The following is a 21,161-nucleotide window of genomic DNA, read 5'->3' as shown; positions in this document are numbered from 1 at the left end:
ATGGGACAGTGTTATTGTTGCATACAATTTTTCATTTAGCTATAAGACATTTCGTATGCCTGGCCAAGCTTTTTATGTATTTTCGTGCTATTAGCAATTAAAAATAAAATATTGGCTTAAATGGAGAAAGACAATACAACTTTTTAACTAACTTCCTACTACACTATAGAGTTTAAATAAAGATAAAAAAGGTGCAAGAGTAGAACCAGTTACTTCACTGTTACTAGACTGAAATGCCGCCAACTCACGTACCAGCCATTTCAGTGAAGCAAATCAAATGCTTGATATTTAACACTCCCCAGAAAAACTTCGAAGATGGCATTTTTATCTTGTCAGATTGAAAGATCTCTTCAAATTGTTTAACTATATTTCTTCTTTTTCTCTTGAAAGAAATTACTTAAAAATCTAAAAGTTGACATTTCTGAAGTTTGCATGGTGAGGTGGACATCTTGTATACTAGTAGTATTCTCCAATACCTGTTAACTCAAATAGATGTTTCATGGCAAGTAAGTGTCTACGTACATTTTTTACTTTGCAGGAATGGGAAAAGATAACAAAGGTGTACAGAAACAATGCATAAACTTGTAGTTTATTTTCATCCCAGTTTAATCCTATTATTGCTTGCAGAACTAACATTGGTATTGTCCTGTCTCCAAAAGCTGCTGTTGTACTCAAGGTCAGCTCCATGTTGCACTAATAGCTTGCAATGAAACAAGTTCTTTCGGACAAAGTTTTGTCCTTATAAATTACGTTGAATGAAATAAATAGTAGGTAACCATGATAACTAGATTCTGAGCATAGATGCCTTTGTGTGTAACATGCAGATGATTAGCAATGTGTTTTATGTGAACCTGGTTCGTTGGTTAGCTGATCCTTGCTTAGGTGGATTTGTATTCATGTTATTGGGATGTGAAAACTTTTTGACAATAAATGTAACTGTATGTAATGATACAACACTGCTGACTTTTTTTCATTTTTAATTTCAGGTAGAATTGGTTCTGCTGTTGCTTTACGTGCAAAAGCTTTTGGTTTCAACGTGATTTTCTATGATCCTTACTTGCCGGATGGCATCGAAAAGTCCCTTGGGCTTACTCGTGTTTATACCCTGCAGGTATGTACTGATTTCATTATTTTGTAGGTTATTGTAACAAATTAGTTCGCAAAATAGGTCCTTTGTCATAGTGTGTAACCTGGTGAATATATAATAACCACTGAAGAGTACATGTGCTTACCACTACTACTACTACTACTACTACTACTACTACCACTACTACCACTACCACCACCACAACCACCACCACCTCTTCTTCTTACTCTTATTCTTCACTTTTTGGTACCTGCTGCAATGTGAATTATTCTTCAAGCTGCCATTGATATGGCTAGTAAAACAATTGTTGGTAGCCTATACAAACTTCACTAACATGGCACTAATTAGTTCATAACCTGATTAGCCGGCCGGAGTGGCAAGTGGTTCTAGCCGCTACAGTCTGGAACCACGCGGCCGCTACGGTTGCAGGTTTGAATCCTGGCTTGGGCGTGGATGTGTGTGATGTCCTTAGGTTAGTTACCTTTAAGTAGTTCTAAGTCCCTTAGAAGTCAAGTCCCATAGTGCTCAGAGCCATTTGAACCATAACCTGATTATTAATCTACAGTTGTGGTTTTCCATTTTATCCTCCATTAAGACCTCCTCCATGCTTCTCCCCATTTTCTTCGTGCTTCTCCCCATTTTCTTCGTGCTTCTCCCCATTTTCTTCGTGCTTCTCCCCATTTTCTTCGTGCTTCTCCCCATTTTCTTCGTGCTTCTCCCCATTTTCTTCGTGCTTCTCCCCATTTTCTTCGTGCTTCTCCCCATTTTCTTCGTGCTTCTCCCCATTTTCTATGTTAGTGTTTTCCTTATCACCATCATCATAGTAATTTATAGACCCACCCCCCACACTCAAACTTTCCCTTAAATGATGGGCAATCTTCCCCCACCCGCCACCACTCATTTTCTTTGAAATAAATAAGCTTTTTTCACTTATAATATGGTGTCAGCAAAAACCCAGTTGTTAAAATTATGTCTGTATCTTATTGTGACATAGCCAACATGAATTGGGCATCCTTAGACATATGAGAGTGGTTTACAAAGGTCTCGGAATTGCCACGAGAGGTCAGCGCTAGTGCAAACAGTTGTTCACATGATATTTGTTGGACTGTTGCCTGTAAAGACATGCCACATCAGTGCTCTTTGAAGCGATCTGTGGCAGACACATGGCTCTTTTGTTGTTCCCGCATAGTGATTTGCAAAGATGGAAAAAATAGAGATTTGAGCAGTGATTAAGTACTAGTAAAGAAAAGTATGAATGCAAAGGACATTCATGCTGATTTCCAGAATCTACTGTGGCACTCTGCTCCTTCATATTCAACTGTTGGCAAGTGAACAAATTAATTTAAATGTGGTTGGGAGAGTTTAGATGATCATCTGTGCAGTGGTCGGTCAAGATATCACTACTCCAGAAATCATTGCAAAAATGTACAAAATAGCCATGGAGGATCGCCGATTGAAAGTGCGTGAAATTGCTCAAGCTTGCCAGATCTCATCTGAAATGGTATATCACATTTTAACTGAAGAATTAGGTATGAAAAAATTATCTGCAATGTAGGAGCCACGACTCTTGATGCTGGATCAAACATGCATGAGAATGGGCATATCGGAACAATGTTTGCTCTGTTTTAGAAGAAACAAACTACAGTTTTTGCGCCGGTTTGTGACCACAGATGAAATGTGAGTGCACTACTAGTCTACAGAGACAAAACAACAGTCGAAGCAGTGGAAACATGCAGATTCTCTGCCACCAAAGAAAACAGACAATTCCTTAGGCAGGAAATGTCATATCATCAGGGTTCTGGGATGCGAAGGGGATTCTGTTTGTTGACTCTCTCCCCGATGGACAAACAATTACTGGGAAATTCAGTGCTAAACTCCTGGACAAATTGCAACAAAGATACGTGGAAAAAGACCAGGTTTAGCAAGGAATAAAGTCATCTTTCATCAAGACAATGCACGCCCGCACATGTTCCATCACCATCGCAAAATTTACGTGAAGTAAGGTATGAATTGTTGCCACGCCCCCCCTTATTCACCTGATATGGCTCTGTCAGATAACCATCTCCCCCCCCCCCCCCCCCCCCCCCCACGCACACACACACACACACACACACACACACACACACACACACACACACACACACACACACACACACACTAGCTTCTTTTCATTTGTGACATTGCTCCCTCCTTAAAAGAGCAGCATCTTGATGACTAGTAGTCCTAGTTACGGAACAAGTCTTCAGTCCTGCATCTCCTAGCTACCAAGGGCTGGCTGGTGCCTCCTTTGGCAGGGGACTTACTTGAACTTGTCGATGTCACACTTTTCATCACTTTCCAACTACTTGAGGTGTGCTGAAGACTTGAATTTATTCTGATTTGGTGGGAGCCATATAATACTGCTTTTGAAGGACATGAACGATGTCTGTAATCTTTCATCATCTAGTACAGTGATCGAAATCTCTGGCTTCATAAATAACAGCAAATAACTGTCTTCCAATGCTATATGGTCTGAAGCTTTTCAGGCATACCAAACTGCTGAACAGGAGTAAAGATACAGATAAGATTGCCAGGCTACAACAAAATAGGGTGATACGCTCACATCAGGCTTTTGGTAGACCTTTTCTTGAGTCGGCGTCATGCGGTGTCAAGCTAACTAACAAAATTTCTCAGCCTTGGTTGACAACTGTCTCACATTATTGCTGTTGACATCATGATGAAATGGGAACACAGTGTCCATTGTTACTGCCAAGGTGTAGACCCAGTTGCTCCTTATTTGACGTTGTTGTAGACGAATGTCACAAAAGGTAACACCTCTTCCCAGTTCCTCTTGTACATGTTGAGTTACATAGATAGGATGGTTTCGTTCTGGTTTCTCAGCCACAGGTTGAAATGAAGAACTTGGGATTCGCAAGCTTATGGAACACTTTCAAAAACATTATACGAATGGGAAAACATTGTTCACTTTGAAGGTTAGTTTATATCACCAGTAGTGTCACAAAAAAGATCATTATTAATAGTTTCACACAGGGCACTTAATCACTTCCTGCAGAGCACCAGTGTTCTACAGTGCACAGTTTGGGAAATGCAGGATTAGGTAAGATATACAAACAAAAATCCATGTATTACCACAAGTGGAAGTCCAAATTAGGTGAATTCCAATTCAGTGGAAAGGTGTTCCTGCTGCTAGAATACGAGGTGCATTCAAGTTCTGCGGCCTCAGCTTTTTTTCTCCGGACTGGAAAGAGCTAGAAACATGCGCATTGTTTTAAAATGAGGCCGCGTTCATTGTCAATACGTCCCAGAGATGGCAGCACCGTACAGCAGATGGAATTTTACCGCAAGCGGCGAGAATGAGAACTGTTTTAAATACTTAAAATGGCGACGTTTTCCTTACTTGAACAGCGTGCAATCATTCGTTTTCTGAATTTGAATGGTGTGAAACCAATTGACATTCATCGACAGTTGGAGACATGTGGTGATGGAGTTATTGATGTGTCGAAAGTGCATTTGTGGGTGCAACAGTTTAATGAAGGCAGAACATCGTGTGACAACAGACCGAAACAACCTCGGGCTCACACAAGCCTTTCTGACGACATGATCGAGAACGTGGAGAGAATTGTTTTGGGGATCGCCGAATGATTGTTGAACAGATCGCCTCCAGAGTTGGCATTTCTGTGGGTTCTATGCACACAATCCTGCATGACGACCTGAAAATGCGAAAAGTGTCATCCAGGTGGGTGCCACAAATGCTGACGGACGGCCACATGGCTGCCCGTGTGGCATGTTGCCAAGCAATGTTGACGCGCAACGACAGCATGAATGGGACTTTCTTTTCGTCGGTTGTGACAATGGATGAGACGTGGATGCCATTTTTCAATCCAGAAACAAAGCGCCAGTCAGCTCAGTGGAAGCACACAGATTCACCGCCACCAAAAAAATTACGGGCAACCCCCAGTGCTGGAAAAATGGTGTACATGCTCTGGAACAGCAAGGGCGTAATCCTTACCCATTGCGTTCCAAAGGGCACTACGGTAACAGGTGCATCCTACGAAAATGTTTTGAAGAACAAATTCCTTCCTGCGCTGCAACAAAAACGACCTGTAAGGGCTGCGCATGTGCTGTTTCACCAAGACAACGCACCCGCACATCGAGCTAATGTTGCGCAACCATTTCTTCGTGATAACAACTTTGAAGTGATTCCTCATGCTCCTTACTCACCTGACCTGGCTCCTAGTGACTTTTGGGTTTTTCCAACAATGAAAGACACTCTCCATGGCCGCACATTCACCAGCCATGCTGCTATTGCCTCGGCGATTTTCCAGTTGTCAAAACAGACTTCTAAAGAAGCCTTCACCGCTGCCATGGAATCATGGCGTCAGCGTTGTGAAAAATGTGTACGTCTGCAGGGCGATTACTTCGAGAAGTAACGCCAGTTTCATCAATTTCAAGTGAGTAGTTAATTAGAAAAAAAATCGGAGGCCTTAGAACTTGAATGCACCTCGTAGTTATGAGATGTCAACTTGTTTTCTGGGGAACCAGATTCCTCCTCTGGCATTCTTTACAGTGCAACACTTTGTGATGAACAATTCTAAAGAACTCTCTCCAGGAAAAGTTCTTCCAGATTCTGTCATATGTTTTAATAATCCTAAATGACCAGCTTCAGGGATGTTGGGGTATTTCTGTGCAACATAAGTGCATTTGTTCAGGTACCAGTGGTAGGTAGCCCATTCCAGAGGGGTTAAAATTTTTCTTGCAATGAACACACTTCTTTGCACTATGGTAATGCCATATTCTTGAAGATGTAGTGCCCATTCCCCAAGTCCTGATGGGTCCTTAGGGCCCATCAGTCAACAAAGCGAATGATGGCCCTGTAATAACTGAATGTGGCCTTCCTTAGAGATACTGTCAAAATTTGCATATGACACAAATAACAGCAAAATTCTCTTGGTTCATTATCCAGTAATTTCTCTCAACTTTCTTATGTGGCCTGGAAGCAAACGCTATTACCACCTTCTTTTGGTATGAAATTTTTACCAGAACTGCACCAAATTCATGCCCAGTAGCATCTCTGTAGCTCTTTCTTCACACAGATCAAGCAAAGGGTCAGTTTTTAGAGATTTTCGTGGGATATAGAAAGAATCTTGTTGAGATTGAGCCTATATAAATTTAGCATCAGATATGAAAGACTTCAAAATTCCAATAATGTCGGCACAATCCAAGGGAGCTTCTCAAATCAAAAGTGTTTTTAGGAATAGTAAATTCAGCTATAGCTGTAACCTTCTCGGAGTCTGACTGCACACCTTTGTTTCATACATGAAGTCCCAGTATTTAGGTTTCTTAAACTTCAAAGGGACAGTTTATTGGATTAAGTTTTAGGCCACCTTGTATGAGACAATTACAAACTGCTTTGGCTTTTTGTGTGTTAATCAATAGTTTCAGAGATATTAAAATGTCATTTTCACAGACTGAATGTTACACTTTCAATTTGTACAGGCCTTCTGGAGTGTTAAATGCAGTTTCCTTGCAATCAGTCTCACCTAATTCTATTTCCCAGTACAGAGTATAAGTCCAGAGTTCAGAAAAACTTGGCTCTCTTCCAACAATCGAGTGCATCGTTGCCTCATTTAAGAGAGCAAACATCTTTTTTAGTTAATTTATTAACTTCCCTGTAATTCACACAGAACCACCAACTGCCATCCTTCTGTCTGACGAGAACTACCCCTGTCGTCCATCATTTTTTCTACATGGTGATGAATTATTCGATGTTCCATTGCTAACAAACAATACACTCTTTTATATTTTGAGGTGTTTAGTATTCTGCTAGATACTGTTGTTACTTACGTACGATCCTTAGACTGGTTTCACCAGATTCTACTGGACACTGTTTATCGAGAAGAACTGATCCAGTGTTTATACTTCGTCTCCCCTCTATGCCCTGCTCCAAGCATTCCGTCTATCTTCCGCTCCTATTAGCAGTGTCCTTAGACATTCACCCTTCCAGTGCTCCTGTCCATGTAGTGGCGTTCTGTTTTTGGTCTGCTTTGGCTCCAGATGTTCCCTTTGTACTCCTTCTGCTAGCAACATCCTTAGGCATTACCCCATTAGTTTAGTGTACGCTGTTGTTCAGTTCTTGGTCCATTGTGGTTCAGAGTGTTTGCTCTGTGGTCCACTGGCACTAGAAGCATCCTAGAACAATTTAATGTTAAGATTTTGTACACATTAAATGGTGTTTTTTAGGTTTAGTCATATGATTTGCAATATGGTCTGTTTCAGGATTTACTATTCCAGTCAGACTGTGTGTCGCTGCATTGCACTCTAAATGAGCATAACCATCATTTAATAAATGAGTTCACCATCAAACAGATGAGGCCAGGTTTGTATTGGATTTTCACTCAACACACACAATTTTTGTAGAAAGACACTGTTAAGTATTCCGTATGTTGAGAGTCATTTAAAACAAGAAACTTTCTTAATTAGTAGTGGATTTGTTAAGCAGAATAATGTTAATACAGTATTGTTTCATACTTCAGTAATGCATTTCTTAGCTTACATTGCAGTATAATTGCTAGTCCAATTACAGTTCCTTTTTTGTTACTTTAAGGGGCTTTCCTGGTGAACACGGCACGTGGTGGCCTCGTGGATGATGATGCCTTGGCTACAGCACTAAAGCAAGGTCGCATACGTGCTGCAGCACTTGATGTTCATGAGAATGAACCATATAATGTATTCCAAGGTTTGTAAAAATTTGTCTGTCAACATCTTAATTTGTACCAACATCTTAATACCTCTATATACTGTCACTATTTTCTTGCTGTGTGTGCTCTGTAGCCGTTGCGGGAAGTTTAAAAGTTGAAGGAAAAATAACTGAGCAAAGTGCAGCATTACAAGCTGATGATCGTGATTCTGTATTTACTGCTTATCTTCGAAGATTTAGTGCCAGTAAGGTTTGAAGCTCTTCTTTTCATCCGTGCCTCGGAGATTCAGTGGCATTAAAGCAAAATCACACCTGCATCTGTGGGTGAATACTTTTAATCTTGGTGAAAAGCAGCAAATGAATAAAATTACTGGGTATAGTGCTCTGCATATTTAATTGGAAACTTCCGTTGTTGTATGTGTCATTAATTCTCTACACTACTACTCTATCAAATCAGGGTTTATACACCCTGGGACAACCGAGAAATCTGAGATAAACCCAGAAAGTTTTTCATCTGGGACAAACCCAGGAATCTCTCATTGTTTCAGTTTCCAGATACTCTAACAGAGAATATTGCTTTAGCCTGCTACTGCAAAATAATACTGTAGAATTAAAACATAAATCAGAGAAAAACATCAAAATAAAATGTAAGTGGCAAAGAAAATGTGTAATTTAAAACAACAAAACACAGTGCATACAAAAGTGTTTGATGACAGAAGAACGTGTCAAAGGCTTTAGGATGAAAACTATGTAACGGTACACTGCTTTTGATAAGTGTGGTGTCATAAGTTTACGTTAGGTTCATTTGATTAGTTGCCAGCAGGCTTTATGTGCATGTGCAGAGCTGAAGTTGCTTTTGAGCAGCGACTTCTCCCTTTTCTGGCTAATGAAGTGTGGCTTTTAGCTGTGTAAGCCAGACACTACCCAGGAAATTTTTTTGAGCACACCAAACTGCAACATTAGTGCATGCGCAGAGCAGTCTGAGTTCTAGTGGAAAGGGGTGGGGGCATGTAGTCTCCATGTGACTAGCGTTTTCTCTTCATTTACAGCTCTCACGTCAAATGAAAACAAAACAGATTTCTTTGGCTGGGGTGAATTAAAAAGCATTGGGAAGGCTGAAATATGTTAAGAGTTCTAAATTTCTGATTTTATTTTATTTCCGCAGTGTTTGCAATTGAGCAATAATCTTCTTGCAGAACATCAGTTATTTTTGTTCACTTGCTAAAGAAATTTGGCTTGCCTTAATCTTTCCCACAGAAGCAGTTAGTTTATTCAAAACGGAGTTTTTAATTCAACACTGTTGGTTTGTTTCAACTGTTTGCCAAGTTTAAAGTGGACATTTGGTGTAATGCCATAGTAGCAAATCAATTATGAGATAATACGTACTGGTACCCGCCAAGAAAATTGGCATTCTGAAAACCACACTGATAAGCTTAATTCCTGTAGGGGCATACTTCAGTGTGAATCTGGACATAGGAGTGTGCACTTCAAGCTGAATTACAACATTTTAGTATGTTGTACAAAATTCCATTGCTCATGGAGTATTCTGATGCCCTGTTTCTTTTATGACATAATGTGAGATCTGTTAATGCAACATCAGTATTAAGTTCCGTAAATGTTCAATTGAAGCTGGCTAAACAGGCAAAATTTGGTCAGTGGTATTGAATAAAATGTTTTGTTTCAAATACATTGACAGCTTTAGTATAATTCTACAAATCTGCTTTCTGTGAAACACAACTTGTTTCGATCACAAGACATGTTTGAACACGTTTTTCCTACCTACTCTGGACATGACGTTATTTGTTAATTTGTGTTGTTTAAGTCTTCAGTTTATAGAACACCATCCTTTGGTAAATTATAGACTAGCAGCACACTGTGTTTCATCATTGTACCTACCCACAAGACTTCATATTTACTCTTGGAGTAGAATACAAACTGCTAATCCCACAGTTTCTTTGCTTTACAGATAACCTTCATTTGATGGATAACCTTGTTAATTTTTATACTGTTCGAAAAAGTCATGAAACCTGATTGGTAATGCTAGATAAGTGTTGCAGAGTACTGATAATAACTTTAAAAAAACTTTAAGTTGCCGCGTTCCAAAATATTAGGATACTTTGAACCGTGAGGTCCTGTTTTGAAATGAATATTGTGGCAAGCAATGCTTTTTTATTTTGCATTCCTTACGTGGATAGGACATAATGAAATAATGCTGCCCTAAGTACAATAATTCCGTAAATGCCCTCCTAACATGTTGCACATGGTTATTTTATGCCCACTAAGCATGAAATTCTAAACAGAAATGAGATGTAAGGCATATGAGCACAGGCAACATCAAGCATGGGATTCCCACGTTTGTAGTTGCACATGCGCAGTAATGGTGCGTCAATGCCATGCTTATTTTCTGTTCAACTTTTGCCATGTGTATAAGTTCCCAACAGCACAGTTAAGCATGCGCATTTGTGTGGGCAAAATTTCCTAGAAATGGAGGCCGTCCACTTAGCACACAACTTCTCGACTGTGGTGGGAGTTTTTGTGCTTTTTAGCAGACAAAAGGCAACTGGAGACTGTACGTGACAGAGTGTAGTGTGTTGAGGCTAAGTTTTGAACCAATTAACATGTTGTAATGTCTGTTGACCCCAGAGGAAGCACACGTAAATTTATAGATGATTATAAAGAAAAGTCATGTGGAATGCTGCTGCTTCCAAAGATGATTTGAATAAAAACTTGAGATGCGATGCCCTGAACGTCAAGTGCTATTAGGTAACAAGTCTCTGATCATACTACGGTAAAGAATAACATACCATAACCTTCCAAGTGGGGAAAATTGGGAGTATAAGCCACAGATTCAATGAAACTGAGTGTGAGAAGTGTGGACAAATGTTCAGGCTATGGTGACTTACAGCGCAACAACTGGGAAGCCTGAAATATGAACAAAAGAAATTATGGAGGGTAGGTGTAGCTCCTCAAAAAACTACTGGAAGTAGAAATGAAGAATATTGATGATGCAAAAATACAAAATTGGAAAAATGATCTCCATCCTAATGGATTTTGGCAACTATTAAATTAATATTAATAGAGTACAAGGATGTTGACTTGCATGTAATCTTTCACGATTAAAGTTGTGTAAACAACTTTTTTTGTATAAAATAAAGTACAAAAGAGCCATGAAAGTTTATTAACCTTCACATAACAACAAAGAAGCTCTATAATTATTACTGACTTTCAGGAGTAATCACTGAAGTGCTTGGTTTCGGAATACGAAAAAAAGTACTTCAAACTGATAAATAAGTTGCTGATTACTAGCTAAGCCTTATCGCTGCAGTCTCCCAAGCAGAAATTTTCAACAAAATATTCTGTCTTCACATTTCTCATACCTCTGTTATTTAGATTATCCTTTATCTACTGTCACTTTTGATCGCAATAAATGCAGCATGGGCTCACAAAGCAGGGGATTCATAGCAGACTGGTTGCACAGTGAGGCAATGTGTCGACACAAGAATGCCCCTCTGTATGTGCATTTTCCCACAACAATATTATTATTATTATTATTCGCCCCCCCCCCCCCCCCCCCAACTTTTATTTCCGTGCATCTATGATTTTGCACAGAGAGTGCGCATCATCTGGGCATACCTTAACACCTGTTTTCTGGTGCTGCCTGGCAACTGTTCAGATTAACCTATTTCTAACAGGTTGTGGGGAAAATATTGCAAAGTGAATTTCTTTTCACACAAGACGAGTTCTGTTACGTGTGAGACTGTGATAACTTTCTTAACTCACAGATCGTTTGACTCTCATTCAAAACTTAATGCTTTGATAACTAGTCACTTCGAAAAATTTCGGGCCTAGAAAACCAGCCATTTGTCATTATTTAAAATTTTACAACAAATATTTATTTGATATAGCTTGAAGGGAAACACACAAAGGACCAATATTAGGTGTAGCTTTGCTTGTAGCTATACTGTATGTGTATTAATTTAAACCATTAACTTTACCTGTTTCTGTGTTCGCTGTACTTCACCCTCAACTCGCGAGGTGACATTTCCATAACATACACCTCGAGGTGGGGTTTCTGGGACCGCTATATTTAAACAGATTTGAGGCCGAAATAATTTGAAATTTTTAGTTTATGCTATATGAAATTTATTTTTACAGTTATTTAAGTGGTGGTTAAATTGCTTCCAGTTTATTTTATTGCACTAAACAAAGCCTGCAGCAATTTAATGTTTATCACACAAAAGCACATAATTTTGTATGGTTCTCTTAAATAATACACATAAATATACTGTTAGGGTATTGAATTTAACATTTTGAAAAATTATGCAATCTCCGTAGCAAATAAATTTCCAAATAAAACTGAATTCACTCGGAACACATTCGATTTTAACGGACACTTTAAGTATTCGATTAAAGAAAAGACAGATCCCCATAACAACTTTCCTGAAGCTCTTCCCCTCAGTGATACTCCTGTTCAATGGCAGATATGTGATCACTGGCAAATGTAAAGTTGTCATCTTTTTCATTTATTTCTTGATCTACATCCTTGAACTCGAGAAAATTAAAAATCACACATTTGTGCCAACACACATTGAGCTATACAGTACCGTACTGAAGAAAACGGGCAGCATTCATGAGGCGCGGTCTAAGAGACTCCAACACCTTTTAGTAACACTTGTCAACAATAAACACAGAAGGCGATACCGCAACAGACAACAAATCGTCATAGGCTTGGCAATTTGAGGAGGGTAGGGGGAGTACAGAAGCATTCCACCAACTCTGGTCTTGGAGAGCAAGTTCAAAAATTTTTCACGCGCTCTGAGAGACCACACCTCGTGAGTTAAGGGTTAAGTGATATCCACTATCATCGGTTGGAGAAATCGTGTGACATGCTATTATTGGCTGACAAGAGCGCATTGAAGTCACGATTTCAGTGTTTCTGAAACTAATCTGCTGTATTTGGTGGAATTCGTATTTTTACTTTCGTAATAAGAAAATACATAGTGTACATATTTCTGTGTGTCATAGGTCTTCCGAAATCACATTACTTTTTGCTGTGTTGAGTTTCCAAAAGTGTCAAGAAGCTATAAGCTGGTGGATAAAACCTTTACCATTCACTGTTCATAAGCTTCACAGCTACAAGGGAAAGTGTACTGTCACTTAACACGTAAAAAGTGTATTTTCATCTGGGAAAAGTGTATTTTTAACCATGAAATCTGGGGAAAATCCCAAATTACTTTCTTGAAAGTCAGTATTAATTAGGTTTGCCAGCCTCGCTTTGATAAATGAGATGGTTAAACTTCTCACTATTGCACTGTCAACAATTCCCTGTAGCAACCTAAACACTACAAAAACCATTCAGAGATGTGACCACTCGACTGGAACATGTACACCGCTAACAGTTAATACACCCTTTTCAACTGGTTGGTATCAACTCCTGCCAGCAGCAACAACAATAATAGAGGAATACAGTTTCAAGCCACAAAGAGAGAGTCACATAAAGAAAACCACATTCAAATTTGCACGGAAACGACATTATTGGTATCAATTAACGTTAACGAAGTCGTTACGCACTATTCAATTTGAACTTCAGCCAGCTAATGATTGTGTTCTGCTCTAAGCCCCTACCTCCCTCTCCCTACCATGGTGTGCATGACCAGACCATGGCAACATTCCTCAGACTAAGGGTGCTACAAATGCCAGTGTTTCAGCCACACTACACTGATTTTCAGAGGAGAAAAAATAAGTGGGAAGTGTAAAAAGACAGCACTGAGGCTGGAACTAAATGCCCATGTCCAGCAGTCTGCATTAACTGTTCTAAGAGTCCCACAGTCTGGAGCTCAGGCAGCCCTGTTTGTGCTAAAGGACAGAAAATTTAGGAAATAAGTGACCAAGCAGACTCCGTATACAAAAGACAAAAAGGAATCCAAAGCGATGACACCCCCCCCCCCCCCCCCCTCCCGTCTTCGCCACTTCTTATGCTTACATGCTGCAGAAACCTGTTTCCAAGGAAGGTCAACACATTAAAATGAACATCTAGTGTCCCACTTTCCACCACAAGCGTCTGCCGTGCTAAAGCAAAGTTAGTAGAGGATATACGTAGCAATCCAAGCAGCTACGCTGGTTGAAAAACCAGAAGTATTTTCTCAGTGAGCATTGCAGAACAGTATGTGTACGCCACGGGCCACTGGGAACTCTGGGAAGAACCTGGGAAAGCTTTTCACCTGGGAGAAAACTATGAAAAACCAGGTAATTTAATAGAATTTAGGAATTTTTCATTGTTTTAATTTTCAGTAAATTTTGCCTGGTAAGAACTGAAAGAATTTTACTGTATCCCGCTACTGCAGAATAATGCTGCAGCAATGAAACATAAACGAGAGGGGAGTGGGGGAATTAAAACTTACGTTTCAAATGAGATCTGCCATTTACAACAAAAAACACAGTGTATGCACACAAGCGTTTGCCAACAACAAAATGTGTCAGAGGCTTTGCAAGACTTTATACTTATGATGTGTGTGACAAAACAACTGTTTACAAGGTCTGCTCAAAAAATTCCAAAACATTGGAATTTTGTGCTGATTGTGTCTTGGAGTAAAGTTTGGTCGGCATTTCTGCACATGCCTGTGTTTATTGTGTAACTGCGGAAAGTTTCATTGTTGTATGTTGGTTAGTTACTGTTCAGTGCTGTATTGAATAGAACATTGTCGCACAGTTTGCAAATTTCGAGGTGGCAGAGTTAGAAGAGCAAAGCCTCTGCATTAAATTTTGCGTGAAAATCAAGAAAACCTTTACAGAGACAGACCAAATGATTCAGGAAGCCTACGATGATATGTGCTTCAGTTGTACTCAGTGTTAAGAATGGTTCACATGATTTATCAATTGCAGGACAGAAGTTAAAGATGACCCTTGTTCGGGATGCCCTTAAATTTCTGCCGATAACAACTTGTCATTAACGTCGTCATGAATTCGTGCCACAGGACAAACTGTTAATCTATTGTACTATTGGGATGTGTTGAGACGCCTGCAAGAAAATGTGAGAAGGAAACAGTGTGAAGTGCGGTGAGGCAATTCGTGGCTCTTGCATAACGATAAAGCACCCGCCCATATATCCTTGCACTATTGTACAAAAACATAATCACTGTGCCACCTCAGTCTCTACTTTCCCGATCTGACCCTTGCAGACTTCCTTATTTGCAAAGGTGAAACCCCCATTGAAAGGACAAAGATTTGCAGTTATAGATGAGCTAAAAGGAAATTTGCAGACTGCTCTTCACCCAGTCCAGCCACATTTATAGCAAGACTGCTTTTGGAAGTTGAAACGGTTTTGGGAGTGGTGTAGTAATTGTGGAAAGTATTTTGAAGTAGACCATGCACAGTAAGTAAAAGGTAAGCATAGAAAAATTTTGTGCACAAAGTTCTGAAATTTTCTGAGCAGACTTTGTAGATTAGGTTTGTTTGAGCAGTTGCCAGAAGGCTCGTGCATGTGAAGTTGAAACTTGTGTGAACAGTATCTTCTAACACTTCCATCTACTTGAAGTGTCTATCTTATAGGCTGCATTCACAGTGACACTATCAACAGTCGTCCCACGCCATCGCCAAAGGTCACCCAATAACATCGGCCAAAAGCTTGGTCATGGCACATTGAACATCCATAGTCATTTTTTGGCAGGGTCAAGGTGGTTATATTATGTTAGAACCTATTCTATGTGTGAAGTAGATATGGTTTGAATCCTCATGGGTGGAATGCATATCCCATTGCCTCTGTACCTGGAAACAAGTACTGCAGTTTGGCTTTGGCTCTAAGATTATGCTAAATGCACGTGAATGAGGTACATTCGTCTTGAAAAGAACATGATGAGTGCTGTATACTCTCTCAGTTATTGGAATTACTGGACAAGTTGTACAAATACATGAAACAAAGGGAGAGACGTTATGCTACATACTCAAGGTGGTGCGTAGTGACCTTGAAAAATGAGAGTACAAACAGTGTTCTGCTGCATTTATTTGAAGTTGTGCAGACATAGGTCAATTAACCTTGGACGACTGTCATTAACACAAAGTTTATAGTAAGATATACTGAACACGTAAAGCACTAAAAACACACACTACATTTGCAAACCACTTTATGTAATAGTACCACCCTGCTTGCATAAAAACACCATTAAGTGGTAATAATAATAATAATAATAATAACAATAATTTGTAGACAACTAATGTCCTTCTACCACAACCCAAAAAGAGCCAGTACAGTAGCTTCAAGCATTTATCACTGGAATAGTCTCTTTGAGGTTACAATTTACACCTAAAATCTGCAATATAGATTTTGCTTACGCGCGGTCTGCAATAAATCTACAGTTTCATTCCATAGATTACGAACTATATCCCGATTATATTTTTCATCTTCAGGATGCTACTAACTCCTCCTTTGACTAAACTTATCAGTTTCTCACAGTCCATGTTTTCTGTTGTGTTGGCCAATATGACCGAAGAAAGCAACTGATTTGAATTTCATCAGTTATTGTCAGAAATTTGTATGTTTGGGCGAAGAGGTCAGCTATTGTGACCATACATGAAATGGCATACTGATTTGAAAATATGGGATGTCTTCGGCCCATGTCGGTAGTTGGAGGAAGCCACTGAGATCAGTGCCACTGTGACCGCAGTGATATGCAGTAGCAACAAGCAGCCAGATGCTACCCGGAAAAAATTTTCTGGCACGCCCGGGAGGAACATGAAAGGGAAAGGACAGATGGGCACATTGGCAGAGAGCAGTGCACAATGAGAGTAAGGGGACATAATTAGAGAAGGTGAGAACATCAGACGGATAAACTGTTGTGTGGATAGTGAGGGGACAGTGAGTTACTGTAGATTGAGGCCAGGAGTGGAGAACATCTTGTAAGGGCAACACCCATCTGTGCAGTTCAGCAAAGCTGTTGTTGGATTTAGGATGCAGATGGCCCCCTGGGTTCCAAAGCAGCCATTAACATAAAGCATATTATGAAACTTCATGGCAGATTAAAACTGTGTGCCCGACCGAGACTCGGAACTCGGGACCTTTGCCTTTCACGGGCAAGTGCTCTACCAACTGAGCAACCGAAGCACGACTCACGCCCGGTACTCACAGCTTTACTTCTGCCAGTATCCGTCTCCTACCTTCCAAACTTTACAGAAGCTCTTCTGCGAAACATGCAGAACTAGCACTCCTGAAAGAAAGGATACTGTGGAGACATGGCTTAGCTACAGTGCTAGTTCTGCATGTTTTGCAGAAGAGCTTCTGTAAAGTTTGGAAGGTAGGAGACGGATACTGGCAGAAGTAAAGCTGTGAGTACCGGGCGTGAGTCGTGCTTCGGTTGCTCAGTTGGTAGAACACTTGCCCGTGAAAGGCAAAGGTCCCGAGTTCGAGTCTCGGTCCGGCACACAGTTTTAATCTGCCAGGAAGTTTCATATCAGCGCACACTCCGCTGCAGAGTGAAAATCTCATTCTGATAAAGCATATTATGTTCAGCTACGTGTTGTGCCACAAAGTGGTCCACTTTCGACCACAGTTTGTTGTTGGCCATTCGTTCTGGTGGACAGCTGACTGATAGCCATAGCGACATAAGCTTTGCAATGATTGCAGCAGAGCTGGTGTATGATATAGGTGCTTAGGTGAGCAGGCATCTGATCTGCCTCTGACAGGACTGGGTGGGTGGATTGGGCAGATCTTCAGCCTTCCACAGGGATACGATCTCTGTGGCAAGGGTTTGTGAATGGCAGTTTAGAAATCATCTGTTGATGGCTGAACAGCTTACACATTCATACTATGGTGGCAGCAAGTACTCCCTGTCATGGAAGTGTAATGTCGTTACTGTAGAACTGTAGTTCTTTTTTATATCTCCACACTGGTTCACATGAGACTTTCTTAATTTGCTTCCTAATTTGGTGTGACTCACAGAGCTGTTCACAAGCTGTAACTTGCTGCTACCCTTGACACCCACTGGTAATGTCACTTCAAGATCTCATTTCTCTGCTGCAAAACTCTTGGAAAGTTGATCCTTTTTGTCTGGACTCTTAACAATATTGGAATCCCAGGAAACTAACTTGCAAGTCATTTGACTAAGAAGTCTGCAAAACAAGGCACCTTGAAATTGAAGATAAGATCCTGGGATTTGGACAAGAATACTCAGATGACTCCTAAATTTGCTTTAGCTGTCACCAAGAAGTTGCATACCGTATGAGTTAAAAACTCTGGGAATACATTACCAAGAACCTGTAGTTGTTGCCACTCGCATCTTTTTTTCAGTGCTTGTGCTCTTACGGCCACTAAATGAGCACCACAGATAAGCTGCAATAAAGTGAACTCTGAAGCTGACAGGCACGCTCGTCACATGCAGTTTTCGCTGAAGACGTCAAAGCAATAAATTACAGACAGAAATTTTATCACTATGTGGCTTCTGTAGTGATATCAAAAGATCAAACAAAATAATTTCACTGGTCTCTAGGTGTGGGTACCTGAGCACATCACACTAAAGTCTGTGCTTCAGATGGTCTCCTGTTGGCTTTGACTGCAGGATTGACTTGACATCTTAACCTTATAATTTGTTCATACTTCCACCTTACTCTTCATTTTAACCCAAGGGAGTTACCTCTCATTGCATTTGCTCCTTGAAAATGGCTGGGTTTTATGTTCAGAGATATTGGCAGTTGTAGAAGACATTGCTGGCTGGGCTCCCATAAGTAATTTGGATATTCAGTATGTTGGGGGAAACGAAAGATGATACCTCTCTGGCCATTCTGTATCTCAAAACTTTCCCTGCCTGCAACAAGATGGGTGTGTTGATGCCATATTCTTATCCCATTATTTTGATGCTCTTCTCTTCCTCCATGATGTTGCTGCTGCCCCCGCCCCCCCTCCCAGATGTCCCGGAAACGCCTGTCTCAAAACATTAAATGAATTTTGGTCTGTGTAGTCTGTAGCCTCATCCTGTTGGAACATAAAGTCCCTTAACCCCTCTTCTTCCACAGTCTCTTCCATTCTGGGCTGCAGAATATTTTTTAACATTCAACATAATGTCTGGAATTCAATCACACCTCCTTCAAGGAAGAAACAGTGTGTCAAGCCAAACTGAGATACTACTCACCATATTGATAGTACAGGGGAAAGTGACAGTCTTACGTGAATAATTCAGGGGTATTTTCAGCCCAGTAGTGAAAATTTTGGTTATTCAGCCTACCACTGAAGTGAAAATGCGCCTCATTGCTTCTGAAGAAAGCTGCCTCCAGAGGGATCTGTGTAAGCATTTGCTCGCACAGATTTGGTGGTTGGTGTAGTCTGCTGGGCTCAATTCTTGAACTGTAATTATTTTGAACTGATGGAAATTCAAATTAAAATGCAAAATCTTGCTCAAACTGAAGTCTGAAATCCCCAATGTAACTGAATGCCTTTGAGCAGAACGTCTTTGTGATTGCTGAACTGCAGCTCTCACAATCTGCACATTTTCTCGTGTTCTGATGGATCTTAATCGGCCCGTTCTCTCTCTCTCTATCCTCAGTGTGCTACCAGTTTCCTGCTAAATCCAAGACCAAATAGTGGTCACATAAGGAAAGGTATTGTAGCACTGAATGTTGAACTGTTGTCAAAAAACTCGTTGCATCAAGATCACAGATAGATTTTTCTCAAAATACTGAATCGTGGCACAGCACAGATGTTATCTAGTCCAAACCACGTTGGCTACTGAAATGGGGTCACAATCGAAATGGCTTGAATACCAACAAAAATTGTATCTGGCTATGCTGCTATGAAAGATTTTGAGGATTTAATAAAGTAAACTTAGCCAGAGGTCAGTGCTATATAACTTTGGCCATTTTAGAGAGGCATCATCTTAATACGTTTTAAAACCATTACACACGCACGCGACTGTAGTCGCAGTGAATGCTGTAGTTGCCAGAGAGCAAGTGTGTGTGTGTGTGTGTGTGTGTGTGTGTGTGTGTGTGTGTGTGTGTGTTTTTCTGAGGAAGGCCATAGAGACTGAAAGCTTTATTTGTGACATCTTTTTGTTGTGCCTATCTGCAACTCAGCTTCTCTGCTAGATGGTGGGTGGCAACTTTCCTTTTCATAATATTGTTACATTCCATCCTGGGTTTTCCATTGTTTGAAGAAGTTATGTAGAGTATTCACGATTTCAATTTTTCAGGTCCACTGAAAGACGCGCCGAACTTGCTGTGTACACCTCATGCAGCATTCTACTCGGATGCGTCGTGCACAGAACTGCGCGAGATGGCAGCCAGTGAAATAAGGCGGGCTATTGTTGGACGTATTCCTGACTGCTTACGCAATTGTGTGAATAAGGAATACTTCCTGGGAGGGACAGCTGCCGCTGCCGCAGGTTACGCAGATGGCATGAATGGTGGTTATTACACTGGAGCACTGCCTGTGCAGCAGGCACATTCAACAACACCACACGACCAGGTGCCACACTCAGTAGCAGCTGGTGCTGGTGGCGGCGCGGCAGGTGCAGGAGCAGGCGCTGTCCCTGGCCTTCCTCACAGTATAGTAAGTCCTGAAAAGTAGTTGGTTTTGTCTTATATTAATTGCACGGCTTTGTCAAGATACAGAAATTATTCTCTAACTGTAGGGATTGTATCCTTTGATCATTCTGCTAACAGCAGTGATCGCAACTAAAAAACAGCTTGGAAAACTTCATGTTTTGCATTTGAAATCAATGGGCTCACTGTTTTCTCCCTTAGTGTGTCCTCAATTTTTTCCCTTTATTTTAGTAGGCATGGTGTTTTCAAATTAGTGTTGCTGTGCACAGTATAAGCATGCAAATGTAGGACTTAGATTGCAGCAGTTTGCATATTGTTTGTGATTGCAAGAACAGAAATAACAGCTGCATGCACATATCTGTATTTGTTTAAAAATTGACTTCTACCAAAGCCTTTTTGAAAGCGGTGTTAGTGGCATACAGAGGATTCACGTGTCTGCCTGATTCAGATAGATTGCTTGAGTTCGGGCAATGGTGAGCAAATAGATGACACAAGGGCTAGCCTATGTGATCATTCTTCCCTGCTGAGAGCCTAAGGGGAGGGATCACAAAGTGGCTTGTGCACATGCAGAGCGTAGTCTATACTATCTGTGCCTGCCAGCAGTCAAGTTGACGGGCACCTGTTCTCCATAAGGCATGTAGAACAGTCTGACCTAAGTTCTTGAAAATTTTCTGTAGAATTTAAAAGAAGTATTCTTATATCTTAAAGTTCAGGGTAAGATTTCTGTGTTGCAATTCAGAGAATTTGTGTTGAGGGTATTGGTATTTGGAAGAAGTTTCTCTAAAAGGTGCAACAATACCCACAGGCCAGACATCTGCAATCATTGGCAGACTGTGAAAGCTTACTGGAAAACAA

At 40.5% G+C, this 21,161-nt stretch overlaps 1 protein-coding gene across 10 annotated transcripts in view; it reads left to right on the top strand.

Moving 5' to 3' along the window:
- Window positions 1–21,161, top strand: part of LOC126354917 (C-terminal-binding protein) — a 189,628-nt gene that overhangs the window by 133,981 nt on the left and 34,486 nt on the right. For all 10 annotated transcript variants that reach the window (XM_050005003.1, XM_050005002.1, XM_050004999.1 and 7 more), the window contains 4 exons: window positions 987–1,111; window positions 7,364–7,463; window positions 7,692–7,823; window positions 19,955–20,313. In XM_050005003.1, coding sequence (XP_049860960.1) covers window positions 987–1,111; window positions 7,364–7,463; window positions 7,692–7,823; window positions 19,955–20,313 — 716 coding nt within the window. The remainder of the gene's footprint in view (window positions 1–986; window positions 1,112–7,363; window positions 7,464–7,691; window positions 7,824–19,954; window positions 20,314–21,161) is intronic.

This window comes from Schistocerca gregaria, chromosome 3, assembly GCF_023897955.1.
Source record: "Schistocerca gregaria isolate iqSchGreg1 chromosome 3, iqSchGreg1.2, whole genome shotgun sequence".
Classification (NCBI taxonomy): domain Eukaryota; kingdom Metazoa; phylum Arthropoda; class Insecta; order Orthoptera; family Acrididae; genus Schistocerca; species Schistocerca gregaria.
The sequence above is the reverse complement of the archived record's forward strand: the minus strand, read 5'-3'. Positions and strand labels throughout refer to the sequence as shown.